We start from the raw sequence: 21,503 nt of genomic DNA, 5'->3' as shown, positions 1-21,503 counted from the left end.
GAGAACACATAGTCATTGACATGTCATTTTTAACATCAAGTTCATCCACCTATATACCATATACACTGACTATGTAAACATTCAAGTTGAGTTAGAACTTACCTGAAATACTTCTAACCAGGAACAATTTTCAAATAAACATCACTCATTATGGATCTCGGCCATATTTTCATATACAGAGTGGAGCAAAAGTGGGTTTACAGTTGTACATATGGAAAACAATACAGTAATTAGCAATATAAGAATAAACTGTCGTGTATTCAGCTGTAAACCTACTTCTGCCCCATCCTGTATATCATTAGAGCGTGCTGATCCAGGTTTTTATCTAGGGTTCCACAGGCTTCTTAATACCCATGTAGACAAGATAGTTTTTTTGTTCTTCAAGTTCTCTAAAATTTTAGGCAATTTTCTATTTTCATGTTTTGCATATACATATATGCAAGCTAAGGTAATTTTGTATCTGTTCTATTTTAAGTATATTTCATATACATATACTCACAGCTAACTATACAAGTGAATATAGCTGCATTTTTAAACACTTAAACCCTGCAAGCTTATTAAAAGTTTTAATTTTTTCAAGTTCCAGCCAAGAAGGTATAGGTAGATATACTTCACAACCAAAAAAAGGATAACCAAGTTAAAAACAAAAAGAAGAACTGCCAGAAAATTGAACTGTATGGAAGTCCAACAACCAAGGAGTTAAAGAAGAAACATTTATCCAGACCAATAGAAGGAGGGCAGATTGGCACCCAGGCAGAGAGAACATGCTTTGAGGTGGCAGCTGGCGGACTGGGTAGTCCCACAATCACATGCGGATAAAAGCTGGGAGGAATAAGTGGGAAGCGAGATAGACCACACAACCCAGGGTTCCAGCGCCAGGTAAATAAAGTCTCAGAAATCTTGGTGGTAATAACCTGTGGTGACTGCGACAGCAGAAGAAACTGCCAGCCTCACAGGAGAGTCCATTGGAGCAGCCAGTGGGATCCTAGACCATACATGAGCCCACCCATGCAGGAATCAGTACCAGGGCAGCACCTGGAAGGGTGCCAATCATTTGTGGGAAATGGGGAAAGTGAAAGTGGGTAAGAGCTGAGCAAGTGGCATTGTTCCCTCTCTGACACCTCATAACCTTTGGCTGTAACAACCTGTAGTGGTTGCAGTGGTGGAAGAAACTGCTGGTCTCTCAGGAAAGTCCATTTGAGGGGTCCCCGGGGTCCTAGAACATACATAAGCCCACCCACTTGGGGAATCAGCACCGGGGCAGCAACTGGAAGGGCACCAGTTGCAGGAAGCGGGAGAAGTGACTGAAAGCAGGGCAAGTGCTGAGCAAGGGGCATTTTTCCCTCTCTGACACACCCCCACCTCACATACAGTGCCACAATGCAATGAAGTGGGTTGCCCTGCTATGGCAAATACCTAAGGCTCTGCCCCTTACAGTGTAAGAGGTATACCAAGGCAAAGAAATATGGCCCAAATGAAAAAAAAAAAAAAAAAGATCAAAACCCTAGACAAAGAACTAAAGTGATGAGGAGATAGCCAACCTATCAGATGCAGAGTTCAAAACACTGGTAACTAGGGTGGCTCACAGAAATGCCTGAGTATAGACACAATAAAAGGAGCAGTGAAGGCTATGCAAAGTGAAATAAAAAATATCCAGGGAACCAACAGGAAGGGAAGGAAACGGACTCAAATCAATGATTTGGAACAAAAGGAAGGCATAAACATTCAACCAGAACAGAATGAAGAAACAATTTTTAAAAAATGAGGAGAAGCTTGGGAACCTCTGGGACAACTTTAAACATTCAGCATCTGAATCATAGTGGTGCCAGTAGGAGAAGAGGAAGATCAAGAAATTGAAACTTACTAGGAAAAATAATGAAAGATGATTTCCCTAATCTACAAAGGAAATAGATATACAAGTCTTAGAAACTCAGAGAGTCCCAAAGAAGTTGGACCTGAAGAGGACTACACCAAGACACATCATAATTAAAATACCAAAGGTTAAAGATAAGGAGAGAATCTTAAAAGCAGCAAGAGAAAAGTGGAGAGTTACCTACAAAGGTGTTCGCATAAGACCCAGCTGATTTCTCAAGCTTTGCAAACAAGAAGGAGCTGGAAAGAAGTATTCAAAGTCACGAAAAGCAAGGACCTACATCCAAGATTACTCTATTCAGCAAAGCTACCATTTAGAATGGAAGGGCAGACAAAGTGCTTCCCAGACAAGGTCAAGTTAAAGGAATTCATCATCACCAAGCCCTTACTACATGAAATGTTAAAGGGACTTATCTAAGAGAAAGAAGATCAAAACTTTGAACAGTAAAATGACAACAAACTCACAACTATCAAAGCTGAACCTAAAAATCAAAAACAAACAAAGTAAGCAAACAACTAGAACAGGAACAGAATCACAGAAATGTAGATCACATGGAGGGTTATCAGCTAGGAGGGGGAGGGAGGAGGAGGGAGGAGAATGAGGGAAAAGGTACAAGGAATAAGAAGCATAATTGGTAAATACAAAATAGGGGGAGGTTAAGAATAGTATAGGAAATGGAGAAGCCAAAGCACTTATGTGTATGACCCATGGACATTAACTGAGGGAGAAGAATGCTAGAGGGAATGAGGGTACTGTGCAGAGGAGGATAAAGGGGAGAAAACAATGGGACAACTCTAATAGCATATTCAATAAAATATACTTAAAATTAAAAAAAAATTTTAGAGTGATTTGTGACATGGGTGGAAGTAGAGGGCTAGTTTAGCACCATGAAAAATCAACCGGCTTCCACACAAATTTCAAATGCACTGCAAGACATAAACATAAAAACCTATTTATAATGCGCAATCTAGAACTTAAATCAGTTTTATATATAAACAAAATATTTTTGGATAGTTCTAATAAACATTAGTACTATCTGGTACCCACTGCATTTCTTCACTCCCATTTTCTTATGCTCACATACAGTAGCTTCCAGTCTTCTCTTAAGTCTTTGCATAAGTAAATGCAATCACTGTCTACTACATTGTCTTCTAGTATAATCTAGACATTTATATATTAGAATGTATGTAATTTTGTTATAATTAGGATATTATATTTTTTAAGGGTGCAGGAAGTCTCCTTATCTAAGAATCTTATTTCAGGATAGTATACAGGCTTTATAAAATAATTGCTGTAAACATAATCTCTACACACAGTAGAAGAAAACTATGCAGGAACAGTCAAGTTGCCCCCACCATATACATGCATACAAACATTTGGATATGACATTATATTCTGTTAGGATGCCTTAAATACTTGCACCTTTGTTCCTTTAAGAAAAAATGTATTTCTCACTTTTTCTGTATTGCAGATCAAGCACTTATCAGCTAAAAGAAAATGAGATATTTCTTACTCAGACTGTTGATATCTTCTTGACTTTTATATTCTAGAATATAAATAGATTTTGAGTTAGTTGCATTATACACCTATTTATCCAGAAGAGAAAAATATGATTAGATGATTAAACAAACTTGGTTATTTCTGGGAGTGGGACTGAGGGTAGGGTATTAGGTTTAGAGGTATGTGTTAGGTTGGGGGAAGGGCTTAATTGTTACTCAATTGCACTCCTTGGATTTTTGTTTTTAATTTTCTTTAATCCTCACCTGAGGATATGCTTATTGATTTTAGAGAGAGAGAAAAGGAGGTGGGAAACACAGAGAGAGAAACATCAATCAGTTGCTCCTGTATGTGCCCCTACCAGGGAGCAAGCCCACAACGTAGGTATGTGCCCTGACCATGTGCCCTGACCGGGGATCGAACTTGCAATCATTTGGTGTACTGGATGACACTCCAACCAACAGAGCTACCCAGCCAGGGCTTTACTCTTTGGATTTATTTTTTTATAATGTATATTTCCATTAAAAGAATGATTAAAATTTTGATTACAAAAAAGTGTTCTTTTTACATGTTGAATTTAGATTCCCAAATACAATATTAATACTTACCATTTATTGAGTGCTTACTATGTGCCACTCATTATGCAGATGTTTTATGCACATTGTAACCTTTATTTCTTACAGACCTAGAAGGTAGGTATAGTTACCCATATTATACAGATGCTCCTCAAAACTCACATAAAGATCAGAGGTGATCAGTGATAGCAATGTCTGATTTCAAGGCCTCTGTTCCCATTTACTATGCTATACTAACTCCAAGTGTGTGCCTAGCATTGAAATATTAATATTCCCATATTTTGATGGCTTTGAAGCCAAATGCCAATTCTAGTAGCACAGGATAGATGAATATTTTTTTAACTAAATCTGGGTGAAAAGCAAATATGTGACAGAGAGTGAACAAAACTTGAAAAATTTGAGTCCTGGCTATCTCTTTCTTGCCTTTTACAGGTTCCTTAACCTTCCCATGTTCCGTGTCCTCATTGCCAAAATGGCAAAAGCAGTTATTTATCTTGTATTAAATGAGATTTAGTGTAACGGTTTTGAGGGGGAAAAGAAAAAAAAAGAAAAAGAAAAAGAGCATGCACTACACACAACTTTCCAGGAGAGGGCACAATACAAAATAGTCCCCGCAAAACCTGTTTGTTGGAGGACCAGGACAGCTAGTGAGAAGCATGGAATTGCTGGTCCCATGCTGTGCAGTTCTCATATGCGCCTCTTTGATGATGCTATTTCTGTGACTGCAGATTCCCTCACAGTAGCCAGCTGGGCCTGGGAAGCCTCCTGCCCTGTTCTGAAATAGGTGCAGCTGGAAGCCAACTGTTCCAGTTTAGGCCAAGCACCTTTTCCTCTGCTCGGCCCAGACAGCCATGATAGCAGCTCACATGGAAAGCTCTCAACATTCCCCCCTGCCGGCTTGCAGACCGGGATGTCAAAAACTTTGCAGCCCAGGTGTCCTCCCCAGATTCCTTAAGACTGAGCTGACTGGTTACGGTAAAGGACTCAGAACCCCATGCCTCCACCCCAGATAAAAAATTTATCACCAGGCTTTTCATCCAGTTGTACCACTTTTATTCCTAAATGAGAAAAGATTTTCAGATGATAATAAAGACAGCTACCACTTACTACTATTTTAAACTATTCTTCATTTGTCAGAACTTTATCTCATTAGGACTTTAACATTCCTAAGAGACAGAAGTTTTTGTCATTGTACAGATGTGGGAGAAGAGGTGCAGAAAAGTGAAATAACTTATAAAAAGTTATCCAGAAGAGATTTCTGGTCAAGGTGGCGGCATAGGTTAAATGTGGTACTCAAAATTCTCCCACAACCACATAAAAATTGCAACTAAACTACAGAATAACCATCATTCATAACCACCTGAAATCTAGCTGCCTAGAAGTCCCACAACTAGAGATTTAAAGAAGTCACATCAAGACTGGTAGAAAGGGCAGAGACATGGAATGGGCTGGTACCCCACCCGCGTGTGGCAGTTTAAAATCGGGAGGGATGTCTCAGCTGCTCATGTCCCTCCATAAGGAGCAAAGGATCCCAACCTTACTCCTGGCCTCCCAAGCCAGGGTTTCAGAGCCAGGAAGAGAAGTCACTGTAAGGTCAATCTGTAAAAACCAGCAGAATTATGGCTGAGTGAGAAGGAGGGCTTCTGGAGTCTCAGGTGTTCCTCTTAAAGGGCCCATGCCCTTTAAGGTACTTACTCTGACTCACTCCCTCTGAGCCTCACTGCTGGAGCAGCAGTTTGAAAGGAATCAGGGACATAGCGGAAGGACCTGAATTGTCTTGCATCAAGGTAAAAACTGGGGAGGGAGCTTTCTGTAAGAGAGTAGTGCTGGTAGAGGCCATTGTTCCTTTTCTGAGACCATCTACCTTACAGAGCCAATAGGCAGGCACCATATCTAAGTCCCCATCAACCTGGCTATCACTGTCCACCCTACCCTGGTGATTTCCTGAGACCCCCCCGCACAAGCCATTTTCACTGGCTTTTCCATACAACTGGCCTCTCTTGTCTCATGCTTTGAGCTTTTCTAAAACCTCTCAAACAAGCAGCAGCTGCCTCTCCATACCCCTTACCTCTTTCTAAGTAGCCCCAGGCCCAGCAGTAGCAGCAGCTGACCTTGGTTTACAGCATGGCCTCCCCTGGCACCTCCAAGCGCAGCACAATTAGCAGCCATCTACAGATCACTTGGTAGCTCATGCTGGGTAGTCCAGGCCAGGGCACAGGTGGTGGCTAAACTTGCAACTTTTGGGAGGCCCCAGAACCAGTGCACCCAATGGACAGCTCCAGACCATGCCAGATTACAACCCTACTACCTCCATGAGTGACACACTCAAGTGGCGGACTTGGTGAACACCAGAGCCCCACTGAACTAAGTCCTAATCTGTAGGGTTGACTCCTGCACAACAGCTCCTCCACTGTAGTTACAGCCTGTCCTTGGAGCTGGATTGGCCTGCAGGTCAATCCCTCCCAACAGCAATCAAGGCTCAACTACAACAGGACAGTGGCACACCTACAGCACCCAGCTTGGGACACTGGGGAGGCTGTACCACAGGCCCTATGGGATACCTACTAAACAGGCCTACTCTACTAAGTCTGGGAAACACAGCAGCTCTGCCTAATACATAGAAGCATAGAGAAGCAGTCAAAATGCTAAGACAAAGAAACAGGTCCCAAATAAAAGAGGAGGAGAAACCTCCAGAAAAACAAAATGTAGGCAAACATACTACCAGATACAGAGTTCAAAACAATGGTAATAAGGATGCTCAAGGAACTTAGAACTTCAACAACGTGAAAAAGAACATAGAAACAATAAAAAAGGACCAGTTGGAAATAAAAGATACAATAACTGAAATGAAGAATAATTACAGGGAATCAATTGTAGAGTAGGTGATGACAAGAATCGAATCAGCTATTTGGAATTTAAGGAAGCAAAAAACACCCAATTAGAACAGCAAAAAGAAAAAAAAAAGGAATCCCCCCAAATGAGGACAGTGTAAGGAGCCTCTGGAACAACTTAAGTGTACCAACATTCACATCATGGTGGGGTCAGAAGGAGAAGAGAGAGAACAAGAAATTGAAAACCTATTTGAAAAAATAATGACAGAAAACTTTCTTACCTTGGTGAAGGAAATACACCTACAGGTCTGAGAAGCACAGAGTCCCAAATGAGATGAACCCAAAGAGACCCTTACTAAGACACTATCCTAATTAAAATGCCAAAGGTTAAAGACAAAGAGAGAATAATAAAAGCAGCAAGGAAAACATAGTTACCTATAAGGAAGCTCCCATAAGACTGTCAGCTGATATCTCAACAGAAGTTTTACAGGCCAGAAAAGTGTGGCAAGAAGTATTCAAAGTGATGAAAAGCAAGGACATACAACCAAGATTACTCTACCCAGCAAAACTATCATTTAGAATGGAAGGACATATAAAGATCTTCCCAGATAAGAAAAGATAAAGGAGTTCATCACCAGTAAACCAGTGTTATATAAACTATGCAAGGGTCTTTAAAAAGAAGAAAAAAAAGAAAATATGAACAATAAGATGGCAATAAATACATCTCTATCAAAAACTGAACCTAAAAATCAAAATAAACAAACAAGCAGAACAGAAACAGACTCAGATACAGAGAACATTTTGACAGTTGCCAGAATTGGGAGGTGGGTTTGGGGAAGCTAGGCGAAAAAGGTAGAGGGATTAAGAAGCACAAAGTGGCCCTGGCTGGCATGGCTCAGTGGATTGAGCACTGGCCTACAAACCAAAGAGTCGCTGGTTCGATTCCCAGTCAGAGCATATGCCTGGCTTGTGGGGCAGGTTCCCAGTAGGGGGTGTGTGAGAAGCAACCACACATTGATGTTTCTCTCCCTCTTTTTCTCTCCCTTCCCCTCTCTCTAAAAATAAAATAAAATTGGGGAAACAAGTACAAATTGGTTGTTACAAAATAGCCATAGGGATGTAAAGTACAACATAGGGAATTTATAGTCAATAATATTTTAATAACTGTGTATGGTGCCAGGTGGGTATGAGATTTATGGGGATGATCACCTTGTAAGTTATATAATATCTAAACATTGAGGTGTAATATGAGATTGTATATTAACTATGATTGAAAAATAAAAAGTGATTTAAATAAGCAAACAAACACCACAAAGTTACCCAAAAGGAAATGACAGAGGAGAGACTTCATGAAGCTGGGTCTCTGTCTACACAGTTCATGTCCATCCCCACACCTGCTTGGAAGCTGTGCCTCTGAGAGTACTGTGCTCCTCGGGTCCAGGGAGCTAAGGACATGTGTACACACACAAGGTGCCTCATCAGTGTCATTAGAGATTCACTTTTGAATTGTGGCCACATTAGTCCGACAGGGTAATGAGCAGCTGGACGCTCTCTCAGGGCCTCTGTTTGTGCTTTGGGTAATTAATTGTGAACGTGCTACTTCTGTACACAGCAGGAAATGTCCACAGACAGCAGTGTTAGGAAAGGCAGAGCACTGTGTGGATGGACGCAGTTTAGTGAATGCCAAAAGTCCACTTTTTCAACAGATAATCATGCCTAAATAATAAAACCTACCAAAAATTATTTTCAAACACTATATGAACTCAGGAGAAAGAGTTTAAGTGCTGGATAGCAGCTTGCACCCTGAGAGTTTGTGTTTTCACAGTCCTTACCAACGTCCCCAGAGCCAGACATGACAAGCGTTAGCCACGTTTGAAAGATGACGACTCTGAGTCATAGAGAAGTGTTATTACCGTCCACAGCTCTCTGGCTGTGTTGTGCCCACTTAGTTTATTTACTTCTTGTCTCAGGAAAAATTAAGTTTGAGAGCTTTTATTCTTCCCTCCACTGTGAGCCTAAGTTCTGAGGAACTTGACAGGAGTCACTGTTCCTTTTCTTTGGCCACAGATGCTCAAGGCCCTGATGGCCTTGCCCTCAGAGACAGCCTCACACTTGTTAAATAACCGTGGAATAGCTCTGTTGTAAAGGTAGGTTAAATCTGCCACAGTAAATCCACTGAAAAAATACACCTGAGGAACTGCAACTCCTAAGGAATGGGCACTTGGATGCAAGCTAAGAGACTTGGGTCCTCACTCACTTATGTGATCTTTTGCGAAGTACTTGGGCTCCCCTGCATGTCTGATGCTGAGGAGTATGTCCATGCCCTGTCCCCAAACTGGCACCTTCCTCTCTGGCATGCCTACCACTGCTTACCAGGTAATGGGAAAGGTTCTGGAATTTTCATTCCTAAATGAGAAAGACGTTTTCAATGACTAGCAGTTTGCTCCAGCGAATACAATTTCCAAACTCCTGTTTGATAAGATCAAGTGATACAAGTGCCAAAGTTCCCACTAATTGTAGTTCCTGGCTTTTTATTGAAAAATTCTGGCTACATGAACCCTCACAGTGCAAAGCCACTGCAAACGTAGAGGAGGCTTCTACCACAGAACCTCACTAAGTCTATCTCTATGCCAGAAGAATATTACGTTTTGTTACCTAGACATCCTAGATACTGCGATGTTAGCCAAAAGCTAACAGACAGCTTTTGCATGAAGCTGAAGTTTCCACTGGAGTACCTTTAGCTATAGAGCCTGAAAGGTGCTAGACTGCATGCAGTCAGGTCCCAGCAGCCTGGCCCTCCAGCAATGCCCCCCAACAGCTAACTTCCCTGATCCAGAAACAGGAGTAAAGGCACTTTCTCTACTCTCTTCCCCAGCTAAATCTTTGTGAATGATGGGCAGGCAGTTGTAAAGGAAATATTAATAAACAACAATTATCTCATGACAATACTGTTTTTAATGCCAAGGGGAATCCTTCTCACCTCATACTTGGGCCCAAAGAGTGAATAGAAATCTGTCTTACCAGGTATTTGGATGGGCTCATGGCTCTTCATACCTAAAGACAGAAATTACTATTGGTTATATTTAATGATCTTGCATTGTTAATGCTTCCATTTGTCTGTACCTCCCCCATCACCAACACTTTAAAATAGGGAAAAGAAAAGAGTAACAACAGCCTGGCCAGTATGGCTCAGTTGGTTGGGCATCATACTGCAAACCGAGAGGTTGAGAATTCAATTACCAGTCAGGTCACATGCTTTGGTTGCTGGTTAGGTCCCCAGTCAAGGTATGTACAAGAGGCAACTGATTGATCAACTAGGTTTCTCTCTCAAATCAATGTTTCTTTCCCTCTCTTTCCCCCTCCCTTCCCCTTTCTCTGGAGTCAATGAAAGAAAAACAATTAAAAAGCAGTAACAACAAAAACACTTTTTGATGGCTCTTCATTCTCTAGCTGGACAAACCCAAACTCCTTAGCCTGGACTTCAAGAACTTCCATGATCTGGCCAGTATATCACCAAGTTCACTCACTGGCTTTTAAATGAAATCGTACTGGGTATAAGAGTCTGCTTGGTTTGGTTCTATTATCATTATAGTAATTAGCTCTATGATTACACAGTCGTCTTAATCCCTCTGACTTTCACTTCCTTATTTACGCAGAAGAAATACCTTGCAGGTTGGTAGGAAGTGATGATTAAAGGAGATACATCCTAGAAGTGCTTAGTATACTGCATGAAACATAATAAGCACTCAAAAATGAAATCCGTCTGTTCTGGCTTAACCCATTCCTCAAACTCTCCACATCCACCAATGCCCTTAGTCCAAGGAGTCCTCATGTCTCCCAACCATGCAGTTAGTCTCAAGGAGTAAGTAAAAAGATTACTTACCAGGTAAGACTGGGGACTCCTGGCTTTTCACTCCTAAAGGTGAGAATAGGAAGAACAGGAATTACTTAGTGAAAAATGCGCTTGGCTTGAAAATTAATTTAACCTCACATTTATGTGGCTATTTATACAGTGGAAAACTCTTAAAAGCTTTGAGAGACGACAGTGGACAGAGTGAGAGAGAGATCTAAGCCGTTGGAGCCTGGCTGATTTCTGGTGAGAACACTGGCCAGTGGCTCAGGATCTCTCCTAGGTTAAGCAGAACAGCTCCGTTGGTTTTTTAAAAATATTCAGTCCGAGGACTCTGATCTACATTTGTCATCTGTCATAATGTATTTTTTTTAAATAAAATGTCTTGATTATATAAGTCATATATTATAATTACAGATAATTTGGAAAAACACAGGAAATTATTAAAAATTACTCTTAATCCCAAATCTCACTCTTTCTTAACAATTTTGCTATATTTCCTACCAATCTCTTTGTTATGTATACATATATGTGCATATACATTTTTAGCATATTTTCCAGTGTTACTGAGATGTAACTGACATGTAGCACCAGATTAAGTTTAAGGTATACAGGATAATGACTTATCTTACATAGATTTTTCAATGATTACCACAATAAGTTTATTTAAAATCTGTCATCTCATATGAATACCAAAAAAAAAGGAGGGGAAAGAAAACTCTTTTCTCCTTATGATGAGAACTTAGGATCTACTCTCTTAGGGACTTTCAAATATATCATACAGCAGTGTTAACTACAGTCGCCATGTTGTACATCAAATCCCCAGTACTTATTTCTCTTCTATCTGGAAGTTTGGACTTTTTTACATTTTGAAATAAAATTGGTATTATATTCTACATGTTATGTTTTATCCTATTTTATTTGCCACTGTATATACAAGGTCTGTCCGGAAAAAGTCCAACCATTGTTAACATTGCAAGAATGGTTTGCACGACATTGATGTAACCTGGCACCCAAGGAGAGTGGACTGGAATGCACATGTGTGAACAATGACAACTTCACTGTACTAGTCAGTGGGGACAGTAGATGCCATTGAGTGAGCATGTGTACTGTGTGGCTGTTGCATTCAAAATGACTGAGCAAGTAGAGCAATGAATCTACATCAAATTTTGTGTTAAGTTTGAACATTTCTCTGCAGAAGCTATTAGGATGAGTTCAGAAGGCTATGGGCAACTAGTGATTGGCAGCCTCATCACAAAAACACACCCTCTCATGTCCTACATCTCATGTAGTGTTTTGGCAAAACACCGAATCACCCAGGTAACTCAGCCTTCCAACAGCCCAGATTTGGCACCCTGAGACTTCTGGCTTTTCCTAAAATCACCTTTATAAGGGAAGAGATTTCATACCATCAGTGAAATTCAGGAAAATATGACAGGGCAGCTGATGGTGACTGGGAGAACTGTGTGAGGTTCCAAGGTGCCTACTTGAAGGGGACTGAAGCATCATTGTCTTATGTACAATGTTTCTTGTATCTTGTATCTTCTTCAAGAAATGTCTTTCTTTAAATATTACATGGCTAGATCTCTTCTAGACAGACCTCGTAAATACTTTCTCATATGCTTAAATATTTTTCAAAAATGATTTTTAAGTGTATTGTTTCATACTATGGTATAATTTTATTTAATACCCACCTGTTGAACACTAAGGTTATTTATAAATTTTGGCTACCACAGCACTATGTAGATATTTTTTGTACACATTTTATACACAAATCTTTACCATTATTTCCTTAGGACAAATATCTAAAAGTGTTATAGCTAGGTTAAAAGGTATGAACAATTTTAAAAGCTAGTAATACATATTAGCAAAATGTCTTCCAGAAAGGTTCCAGTTTATAATCTCATGGTAATTTAAGAGAGTGTTCCTGTCCTAGCACCCTTGAGGACATCTGAATAACATTATTTTAAAAAAAGACAAAAACTTGGGAATATACTAAATAATCAAATGGATATAGCTAACAGCATCTGTTAGATGGCTGGAAGCGGAAGTAAATATAAAAAATCCTAATTTTTAATTTAGAAGAAATCATGCTTATGTTTAATGCCCCTGCCCAACACCCGAGGTCACAACAGTGTGTGGAATAATTAGCCACACCTTTCTTCATCCACATAACTGCTAGTGTAGAGCAGAAAGTACTATATTCTCTACAACTAGTTCCTCAACTTCTCTACTGGGGTGACCTGAAGATTGCTAGATAAGAAACACAGAGACAGCTGCTGTGTCATCTTTATAAAGAAGTCTATCCAACAAAAACATACTAAGCAAACACCTAGAACAGGAACAGAACCACAGAAATGGAGATCACATGGAGAGTTAGTTAGCAACAGGGGGGTGGGAGGAGGAGAGAGGGGGAAAAGGTACAGAGAATAAGTAGCATAGATGGTAGGTAGCAAATAGACAGGGGGAGGGCAAGAATAGTATGGGAAATGTAGAAGCTAAAGAACTTATAAGTATGACACATGGACATGACTAAAGGGGGGGATATGGGTGGGAAAGGTTGTGCAGGGTAGAGGGGAATGAAGGGGGTGTAATGGGACAACTGTAGTAGCATAATCAATAAAATATATTTTTAAAAAAAGAGAGAAAAAAAGAAGTCTATCCAAAACTCAGGAGGGTCTCTGCTATACCAAACTAGTAAGCTAAAGTAGTTCTTCCCTCTTCCCACTGTTCCTTACCATGCCACGCCCACCTGGTCCCACCCTAAAGGAACTGTCTTGAAAATATAAGGCCCAGAGTTTATGAAAACGTCTTACCAGGGTCTTCAAGCTTCTGGTTTTTATCACCTAAGTTACAAAAAGAAACTTTCCATTTTAACGATAGAATAAAATCATGGGAAGTTACTATAGTTACAGCAAAACTCTTTTCAGGTAATAGGACCATAAAGAACCATTTAGTACATCCAGTAAAGTCATGCCACTAAATTTAAGTGTCGGCCAGAGTCTAAATGCACCTTGGCTAATTAGGCTGGAAATTTCCTTGGGCAGCTCAAGAAAAACCATCCCACATAACAAGTTTGGGGGATCTCAGTGAGCTAGAAAAATGTCTGTCTTGAAGAGTTAGCTGAGATCCCTGGGAAGTAACCAGTAAAACTTCTGCCTGCAATGAGCCAATAAGAAGTGTTGCCAAGCAAGTCCCCCGCAGTATGAAATGCTTCACATAAGGACAGGAAATTATCTTTCAAACGTCAAGTAAATTACATACTTAGGGAAAGGCCAAATACCTCTGTCTTTAATAAAGTAAATCTTGCTGTAGCTACATGGGCCAAACATGTAATGAGGAACTGAAATGCACAGAAGTGATTTCGGCCATATCACCATAATTGGAAACGGGCAGGGGGCAGGGGCATCTAATCACCCAGGTATTCTAGTTAAATGATACCAAACTTTAGCATATTTGAGAGGTGCAAGTGACTAATGCAAATGACTAACTTCTACTTTCATCTGAATGGTGTCACACAGATTCATCTCGATGACTGGATGTAGAGCCCTCAGACCTCTCAAGAGTGACTAGCTTTTCAGGTCCCACCAACCTTATTCCCTAGAATGTTTCCACCTTGTTCAGCTCTCCAGAGTGCTAACCCTCTCGTTTATAAAGAAGCAAATTTCCCCAGAATAGATTCTATCTTCTCCCCGCCTCATATCTGCCAAGTTACTCCTTCATATCTGCAAGATACTCTTTTTCTTCAGCTAAGAAATGAACTTGTTAAATAAGAAAAAACTACTAAACATCCATATAAGGATTGTTTTTAAATATGAGAGCATACTTACCAGGGCTGGAGACATGGATGGGTTGGAAATAGTCTGAAATACAAAAATGTTTTCATTATGTAGTACTATGCTCAGACATGAATATCAGGTTGAGTCTATTTTTAAACATTCATTAATGACAAAAACTCGAGTTGGTTTACGTTTAAGATACACATGAAATACGGTGAGATGAGAGAGACAAAAATTTCAATCTCAAAAACGAATGGATATGGATTCATTTTAATTACACGAAGAATTCACAGAACACTAGCCAGGAAGACAGCTAGAAATGGACGCTTATTTTCAAACTTTTAAATAAGGAATTCTTTAAAAAATCCACCCAAAGCATTCATCAGCCCAAGGTATTTCCTGGCAACTTTGGTCCAAATCTGTTGGGCCTACGAGTGATGCTATTCTTGAATACTCTTAGAATTCCTGTTTATCTACCCAAAGCTTTCTCATGAATCCTCTAAGGAAGATGATCTCTGTCACATCCTCCTGTGCTTCCTAAGGAAGTGGAGATGGACTGTATTACCATTCTGTCCCTCCAGGCTGCCCTTGAGGCACATTCGCTTTAGTCCTTCATTAGTTTCCCACATGGTATCTCCTGAAACATCAAACACAGGGGTATGAGTCTGGCTCTGTGTACGGGAATCATGTGGGGACACTCAGGAGTACTGACACTCCTGCAAGGATGGGCTGGGGAGAGTGGAATGGTACTACTACTTGCCCAAGATAAATGCAGTGTCTGAGAGAACCAGCAGGGCTGGGGTGAGCATGGGGGAGGCATGCAACAGTGGACGCTCCTGGGCCCTCCCCCTGAGAAGGGGCAGCAGAGGCACAACCCTGCCTGGAGAAAATGGTGGCGGACAGTACGACAGTACGGTCGGATGGCTGCCACCCCGACCTGTGAGAAATCACATGGAAGAATTCCATTACAGAGAATTCTAAATTTAAAGCATATCTTACCCATGTTCTCAACACAGTTTGCAGTTTTTAGTCCTGAAACATAAAGATAAAGCTTTATTAGTTAGATACAATCTACCCTAGGAAAGATTTCAGGCCTGTCTGTGGCTATTAGTAATTGATCTATCAGCTTCTAGTCTATCAGGCCCATAACTTAGTGGGATGCAAATGGCAGAAGAACTACATGTTTGTATCCATATTACAGTCATCAAACAGCAGTCCCATCTTTGATAATACATCTAACATTTCTAGAATTCAGCTTCCTTATCTGTATCTTTTAGTGGTGGATTGCTTCAAATGACCTCCAGAGGCCCATCCAAAGCTAAAGTTAGAAGATTTACCTATCCAACAATCCTCTCTTCAGACACTAAATGTCGTCAACGGCAAACCTATTCCTTTACTGTGACAATTCCTATCCACTGGAGAAAAAGAATCTTTAACTGAGCTTCAAGATCCTTGAATATAGGAACAAAGATCCTTCACATGCATATGGAGAAACTGACCTGTGTGTAAGGAGACCCACAGTTTTTGGGGAACAGGAACATAGCATCTAATAGCATACTTTTATGGGGTCCTAGGGCCTTCTTGCTGGTGAAAAAAATCATCAGCGCAGCAGCGACTGCCCTGAGACTTGACATAGAGGGGAATCTGCTAGCCTGCCCAACTGCAGTTAAGGCAAGAAGGTCAGTGAGAGGGTACTTAGGTCTGGTGCCACCTTGAGCCATGGAGGGCTTCCCAGAATGCCCAGAAGATCTAGGTGCCCTACGATCTCTTCTCCATGGCTGGATAACTCAATGATCTAATCAAGTTCAGTTACCTGCAGATAAACTTATCCATCAAAGATGGGAGCATTCCTGAGGGGCCTGTGGGGTATGAACCAAGAATCCAGGTGACTTGGTCCAGTTTCTACCAGTCCAGGAACTGGTACAGATCTGTGAGAGTCTGGTGGTGCCCTGAGGCTAACCTCAGGTGTTTGGCTAGACCTCACATTTAATAAACAGTTCTAGAGACAATTACAAAACGTTGCCCCGGCAGAAGATGAGGGACAAGTGCAAGCCTTACCCAGAGGGCTTAGTTGAGAGGAAGGGAAAGGTGAGGGGAGGTGGGAATGAGAAAGCCACGGATATAACAGATTTAACTTGTGGACTAGACACTGGGGAATTTAAAAAGCCTTTATCTTTGGTCTGCAACACAAATTAGAACATTTTTCTCAAAGTGTAGTCTTTCAATCACATATTTCAGAATGACCTAGATGCTTATTAAAATGGAAAACGCTGGGACTCTAGCCAGGACTACTGACATAGAACTCCTGGGAGTGAAACCTTGTAATCTGCACTTTAAACAAGCGCTCCCAAGTGATTTTTATGAACAAAATTTTTGACAGCCTCCTCAGTAGTAAAGGATGGGTAGCTTTTTTAATGCTTATGTATTTTGTTGAAATTTCTGATAACTGATTTTTTTTGTTTTTGTTTTGTTTTTTAAGATTTTTTATTTATTTCTTTTTTTAGGGAGGGGGAGAGAGAGAGAGAGAGAGAGAGAGAGAGAGACACATCAATGTGCAGTTGCTGGAGGTTATGGCCTGCAACCCAGGAATGTACCCTGGCTGGGAATTGAACCTGGGACACTTTGGTTCCCAGCCCACGCTCAATCCACTGAGCTACGCCAGCCAGGGCTGATAACTGATTTTTTAAAAGTTTGAGGCATACAGCATGGTGGCTGGGTTCACACATCCCGTGGAACAACCACCACGTGGGCCTGGCTGACACCTGCAGGGGCGCCTTTTAACGTTCAACACAGTTCCGCCCTCCAGCGCTGCGCGTGTCCTTCTGTTTGACTCCGGGCTTAATTTTTCACTAGGGTTTTCACCACAGGAAAGTAATCAAACTATTTCAGGTTTCTAAAGAACTAACGGGGTTAAAAATGGGTAAGAGATTGATCCAGAAGTAAACATGAGAAGGCACAAATATTTTGTATAAGGAATAATAAAGAGAATATAATCACAGACTCAACAGGTGTGAAAAAACATGAGATACTGTGAATAAATTTGAAATACAAGACAAATGGACAAATTCCTAGAAAATATATCAAAAACAATTCAAGAATAAATAGAGAAATCAAGTAGTATTATAACTATTAAGTAGTTTAATTTTTTTCCACAAAGAAAATGCCAGGATAACTTGGTTATTACACAGTACTGAAGAGAAGGGAAGCACACAGGCAGAGAGCCCTGAGATCACCAAAGTGCGGCAGGAGACAGCAGAGGTCAAGCTCAGAGACTGCACTGCTGTTGCTGGCCAGCACCTGGCATCCCGGTTGCCAGGATTTAGCATTTCGGTAGAATGAATAGCAAACCAAGGCTGGGAGGAGGAGGAGACATCTCACCCACTAACTCAGCAGTCCTGAGCCAGGTCTGATAAAATTGCCAGGTGTTCCAACATCACATGAAATGCAATGTTAGCACGGGAGGAGAGAAGTCCTTGAATTCTGAGAATCGTCTCCACTATCTGGAAAAGAAAGCCTTGAAACTGTGCTTTCATCCCAAGGCCTGGAAGGTGGGAGAGGGTCCCCAGTGCCCAAAGAAGAAGCCCATAAACCAACTTTGGTTCATTGCCTACCTCTGGTCACTATCTGTTTTATGAGGGAGTCCCTAATGCTTAAAGAAAGAGCCCATAAATAACTTTGGGAAACTGCCCCAACTTTAATGAACTGCCTCCTGTCATGTATCTATTTTATAAGATGAAAAAATGGAGTTTTGGACAAGATAAGAACTTGGGCTAACAGACTCCCACACCTACCTAAGTTTGGGTAGTCACATCCCCCTGGGAAAGCTGGTACCACCTTTACCTGTCAATCAATATATAACTTCTTCACCCTCATCCCGCCCACTATGTAAGTCCTCAGAACAAAGGACTCCCGCTCTTGCTGCTCCTTGGTTCTCTGGCCACCCCAGCCTTCAGCCACCCTTACTTTTGCTGCCCTGAACCTGAACCTTTTACACTGCCTCTCCTCCATCCCCTTAGCTAGGCCTGTTCTCTTCCATGGGAACGGATCACTAATAAACCCTGACTGCATGCTGAGAGATTTGCTGATCTGTAATTCTTTACATGCATCAGCAAGAAGAACCAGGTTTCTCCCGTTAACAAAAGGATTTCCCTTGAGTATTCAGCAAAGTACTGATCAGCTCATATGTGTGAGACTAGCAGAGGCCAGGGAAAGAACCCACAGGATCAGGAATAGTGCCTATTTCCATAAAACACACTGGAACACATGAGTTGTCATTTTACCAGGGAATGCTATAGTAAGAGGCCTGAAGAGCACTCCAGACAATGGTAAGTTAAGCCCTCCCAGGGGTTCCCCATTTCCTTCAGATCCCAAGACATCACAGACATCTGTGACCTAACTCATGGCTGACTGGAATCTCTGGTAACAAGACTGCAGCAGCGTTTGTCGGCCACTGGGCTTTTGGACATAAGGACTTCCTCCCTTTGTAGAGCTGCTACTGCCAGCCTGTTATGGGCCTATCTGAGACAGAATTTCTCACTAAATAAAAGGCATAACTCTCCAACCCAATGTCCTAACACACAATGGATTCTCTCTGAACTAGAGTCCCATAAGAGAGGAAAAACTCCCAAAAGGTTCACTGTCACACAAAAATTTCACCTCCAGTTAAGGGGCAAACCTGGCTCCTAAAGGCCTGAGCCCCTTTCACACACAGGCGGCTGCCCATCCCTCAGACCTGCAGTTTCCCAGTGTTAGCAAAGGTGTGCTGAATCCTACAGCAAATTCACAGGGGTACCAAGGGACACTTAAAGTTTCAAGACAAACAACAGCCATAGTTGATATCTGTCAGACACCGCCTAAACTGCTAGCTTGAGGTAGAATGCAGTTGCAAAGTTATGTTATGTTCTGTTTGGTGATATCATACGGTGGCAAAGCTGAGTTTTCAGCAATTGTGATAAAAACCAAATATATGTGAAAATCAACGTGGATCGGGAAATAAGGTGGTGTCTAATTTAACTCCCAGGTTTAAGAAGCTGTGCACTGTCCAATAGGCATATACATAGTACTTTTTAAAAAGTTTCTGTGTATTATTTTTTCAAGTAGCTACTAAGGTGTTAGGAAATAAATGCTTACCCAGTTGTTTGATTTGACCTAATAAGTAGGATTTGGGGCTATTTCTTTAAGCCTAGGAACAGTGAAAATAATTACAATAACACTAAGGAAAGGACCATAAACTGAGAGAGTCTGAAAACCTCTGTATTAGATATTACAAAGCCTTACCTACTATTTTACCCAAACTACTGGCTCAGTGGGGGCCTTCCCTACAAGACTTCACACCTGAACAGAAATCCAGTTCTCCAGCAAAACAGCCTGCCCCCAGGTTGGGCAAACCCAATAGAAGGCTGCATCCATTCACTGTAATGATGATAACATGTTCGTTGCCTCAGATGCTATGTATGAAGAGCTGAACTTCAAAAGGATGATCCTGGCAAGGAGCATGCACATCTATGTTTCTGTACTCCCGTGTGCCAACACTGCTGCCCTAGCAGTATGACCAGGTCACTGAGACATCAGAACTGGATCACTAAAGAAAAACTCAGTGCAGTCCCTCTCGATGGAAATAAATGCAGCAAATGCAACTCATGAAATCAATCTTCATGTTAAAGATTCACATGCCTGCTCATATGAAGCAACTGTGTCTGAAGAAAAGCCTCTGGAGACTGACAAAGTAAATCGTGTATGTGCAGCCATGGTCTGCAGTACAGCTCCTGACTCCACAGTCTACCACAGCAAGGAAATCATTATGAAGCTCTGGCCCCTCAAATGAACATTCTACCAGCCTCCCCACTGAAGATCTCTACAGGACTGTCTGGTCTGGCTGTCTTCAACTACCTACACATTGCCCATAATCATGCTGACTTCTGCTTTGACTGAGCTCCCAAGCACCAAGGAATTAGCAGTTGGAGAGTGAGGGGAACTGGAGGAAGAATATATTCCTGCCCTTTTTGTGTGGGTGTGCTCGCCCTGGCCTCTGTGGGTGGGTGGACAATCCTGTAACACCTGCGTTCACTTCAGTAAATGAATAAAAATTCCATACGACCTCGGTAAACAGATAAAAAATACCAGTATAAGAAACTGGTTGCTGACTTTGCTCCCTGTGGTTCTGTGGCTGCTCTCCTCTGCCTGCAGAAGTCACGATGGAGCTCATCATTACAGAAAAAGGGCAGCCAATGTGGATCACCCCCAAAGGGAGGTGACAGACTAAAATGGATTGGGATTATGGTAAACAGCCACTAATGTGGCTCCCAAAGATCCTGCTTCCTGGTATTCATACCCTTGGTAATCCTCTCCTCTTCAGTGTGGACGGGACCTAGTGACTTGCTTCTAGCAAATGGAATACAGCCAAAAGGATGAGATGTCACTGCTGTGATTAGGGTGCAAAAGACTGACATGCTGGCACTGCTTCTTGCTCTCTCACTCTGTCTGGCTGCATCTTGTTTAACAATACGCAGTGTAGCCTATTATACAGCTGACATTGCACCTTTACCAATTTCTCTGGGAAAACAGTATAGCAGATTAACCTGTGGTGATTCTCCCATGAGAAGGAATAAAGGGTTTCCTTACCATTTATGCACAGTTCACTCCCATAGTTTTGAATTAATACTAAGTTTACATCTTGACCACCGGGAATTGCATTATCAAATGGGACACTGGTACTCTCTCCATGCCCTAACAAGCAGAATTACTTTATTTTTTTTTTAGCTAACTAGTTTTTGTAAGGCCCACAACACTTCTTTATTTTGGAAATTGTAAGTGCAAAACAATAACACAGGACTGTGTTAGCACTAAATTTAGGTACAGTGTAACTTTAAAAAATTTTTTATTTTATTTTTTCCATTGCCATTTATCCCCCTTATACCTCATCCCCCCAGTCACCACACATGAGCCCTTTTTCCTTTTTGCTCAATCCTTCCACCCCTCACCTCCACCACCCCCTCTTAGCTGTCAGCCTGCTCTCCATCTGTGAGTCTCTCTATTTTGCTTCTTGGTTCACTTCGTTCATTAGACTCTACATATGAGTGAAATCATATGGTATTTGTC

General features: G+C 41.3%; 1 protein-coding gene across 12 annotated transcripts in view; it reads right to left on the bottom strand.

Moving 5' to 3' along the window:
• ART3 (ADP-ribosyltransferase 3 (inactive)) overlaps window positions 1-21,503 on the bottom strand; it is a 32,717-nt gene that overhangs the window by 655 nt on the left and 10,559 nt on the right. For 4 of the 12 annotated variants that reach the window (XM_036022420.1, XM_036022425.1, XM_036022429.1 and 1 more), the window contains exons 4-10: window positions 15,405-15,437; window positions 14,457-14,489; window positions 13,443-13,472; window positions 10,660-10,692; window positions 9,798-9,830; window positions 9,150-9,182; window positions 3,387-3,419 (exon numbers count right to left, since the gene is read on the bottom strand). In XM_036022420.1, coding sequence (XP_035878313.1) covers window positions 3,387-3,419; window positions 9,150-9,182; window positions 9,798-9,830; window positions 10,660-10,692; window positions 13,443-13,472; window positions 14,457-14,489; window positions 15,405-15,437 — 228 coding nt within the window. The remainder of the gene's footprint in view (window positions 1-3,386; window positions 3,420-9,149; window positions 9,183-9,797; window positions 9,831-10,659; window positions 10,693-13,442; window positions 13,473-14,456; window positions 14,490-15,404; window positions 15,438-21,503) is intronic. The other 8 variants (XM_036022440.1, XM_036022442.1, XM_036022447.1 and 5 more) reach the window with 2 other exon arrangements.

This window comes from Phyllostomus discolor, chromosome 1 (assembly GCF_004126475.2).
Source record: "Phyllostomus discolor isolate MPI-MPIP mPhyDis1 chromosome 1, mPhyDis1.pri.v3, whole genome shotgun sequence".
Classification (NCBI taxonomy): domain Eukaryota; kingdom Metazoa; phylum Chordata; class Mammalia; order Chiroptera; family Phyllostomidae; genus Phyllostomus; species Phyllostomus discolor.
The sequence above is the reverse complement of the archived record's forward strand: the minus strand, read 5'-3'. Positions and strand labels throughout refer to the sequence as shown.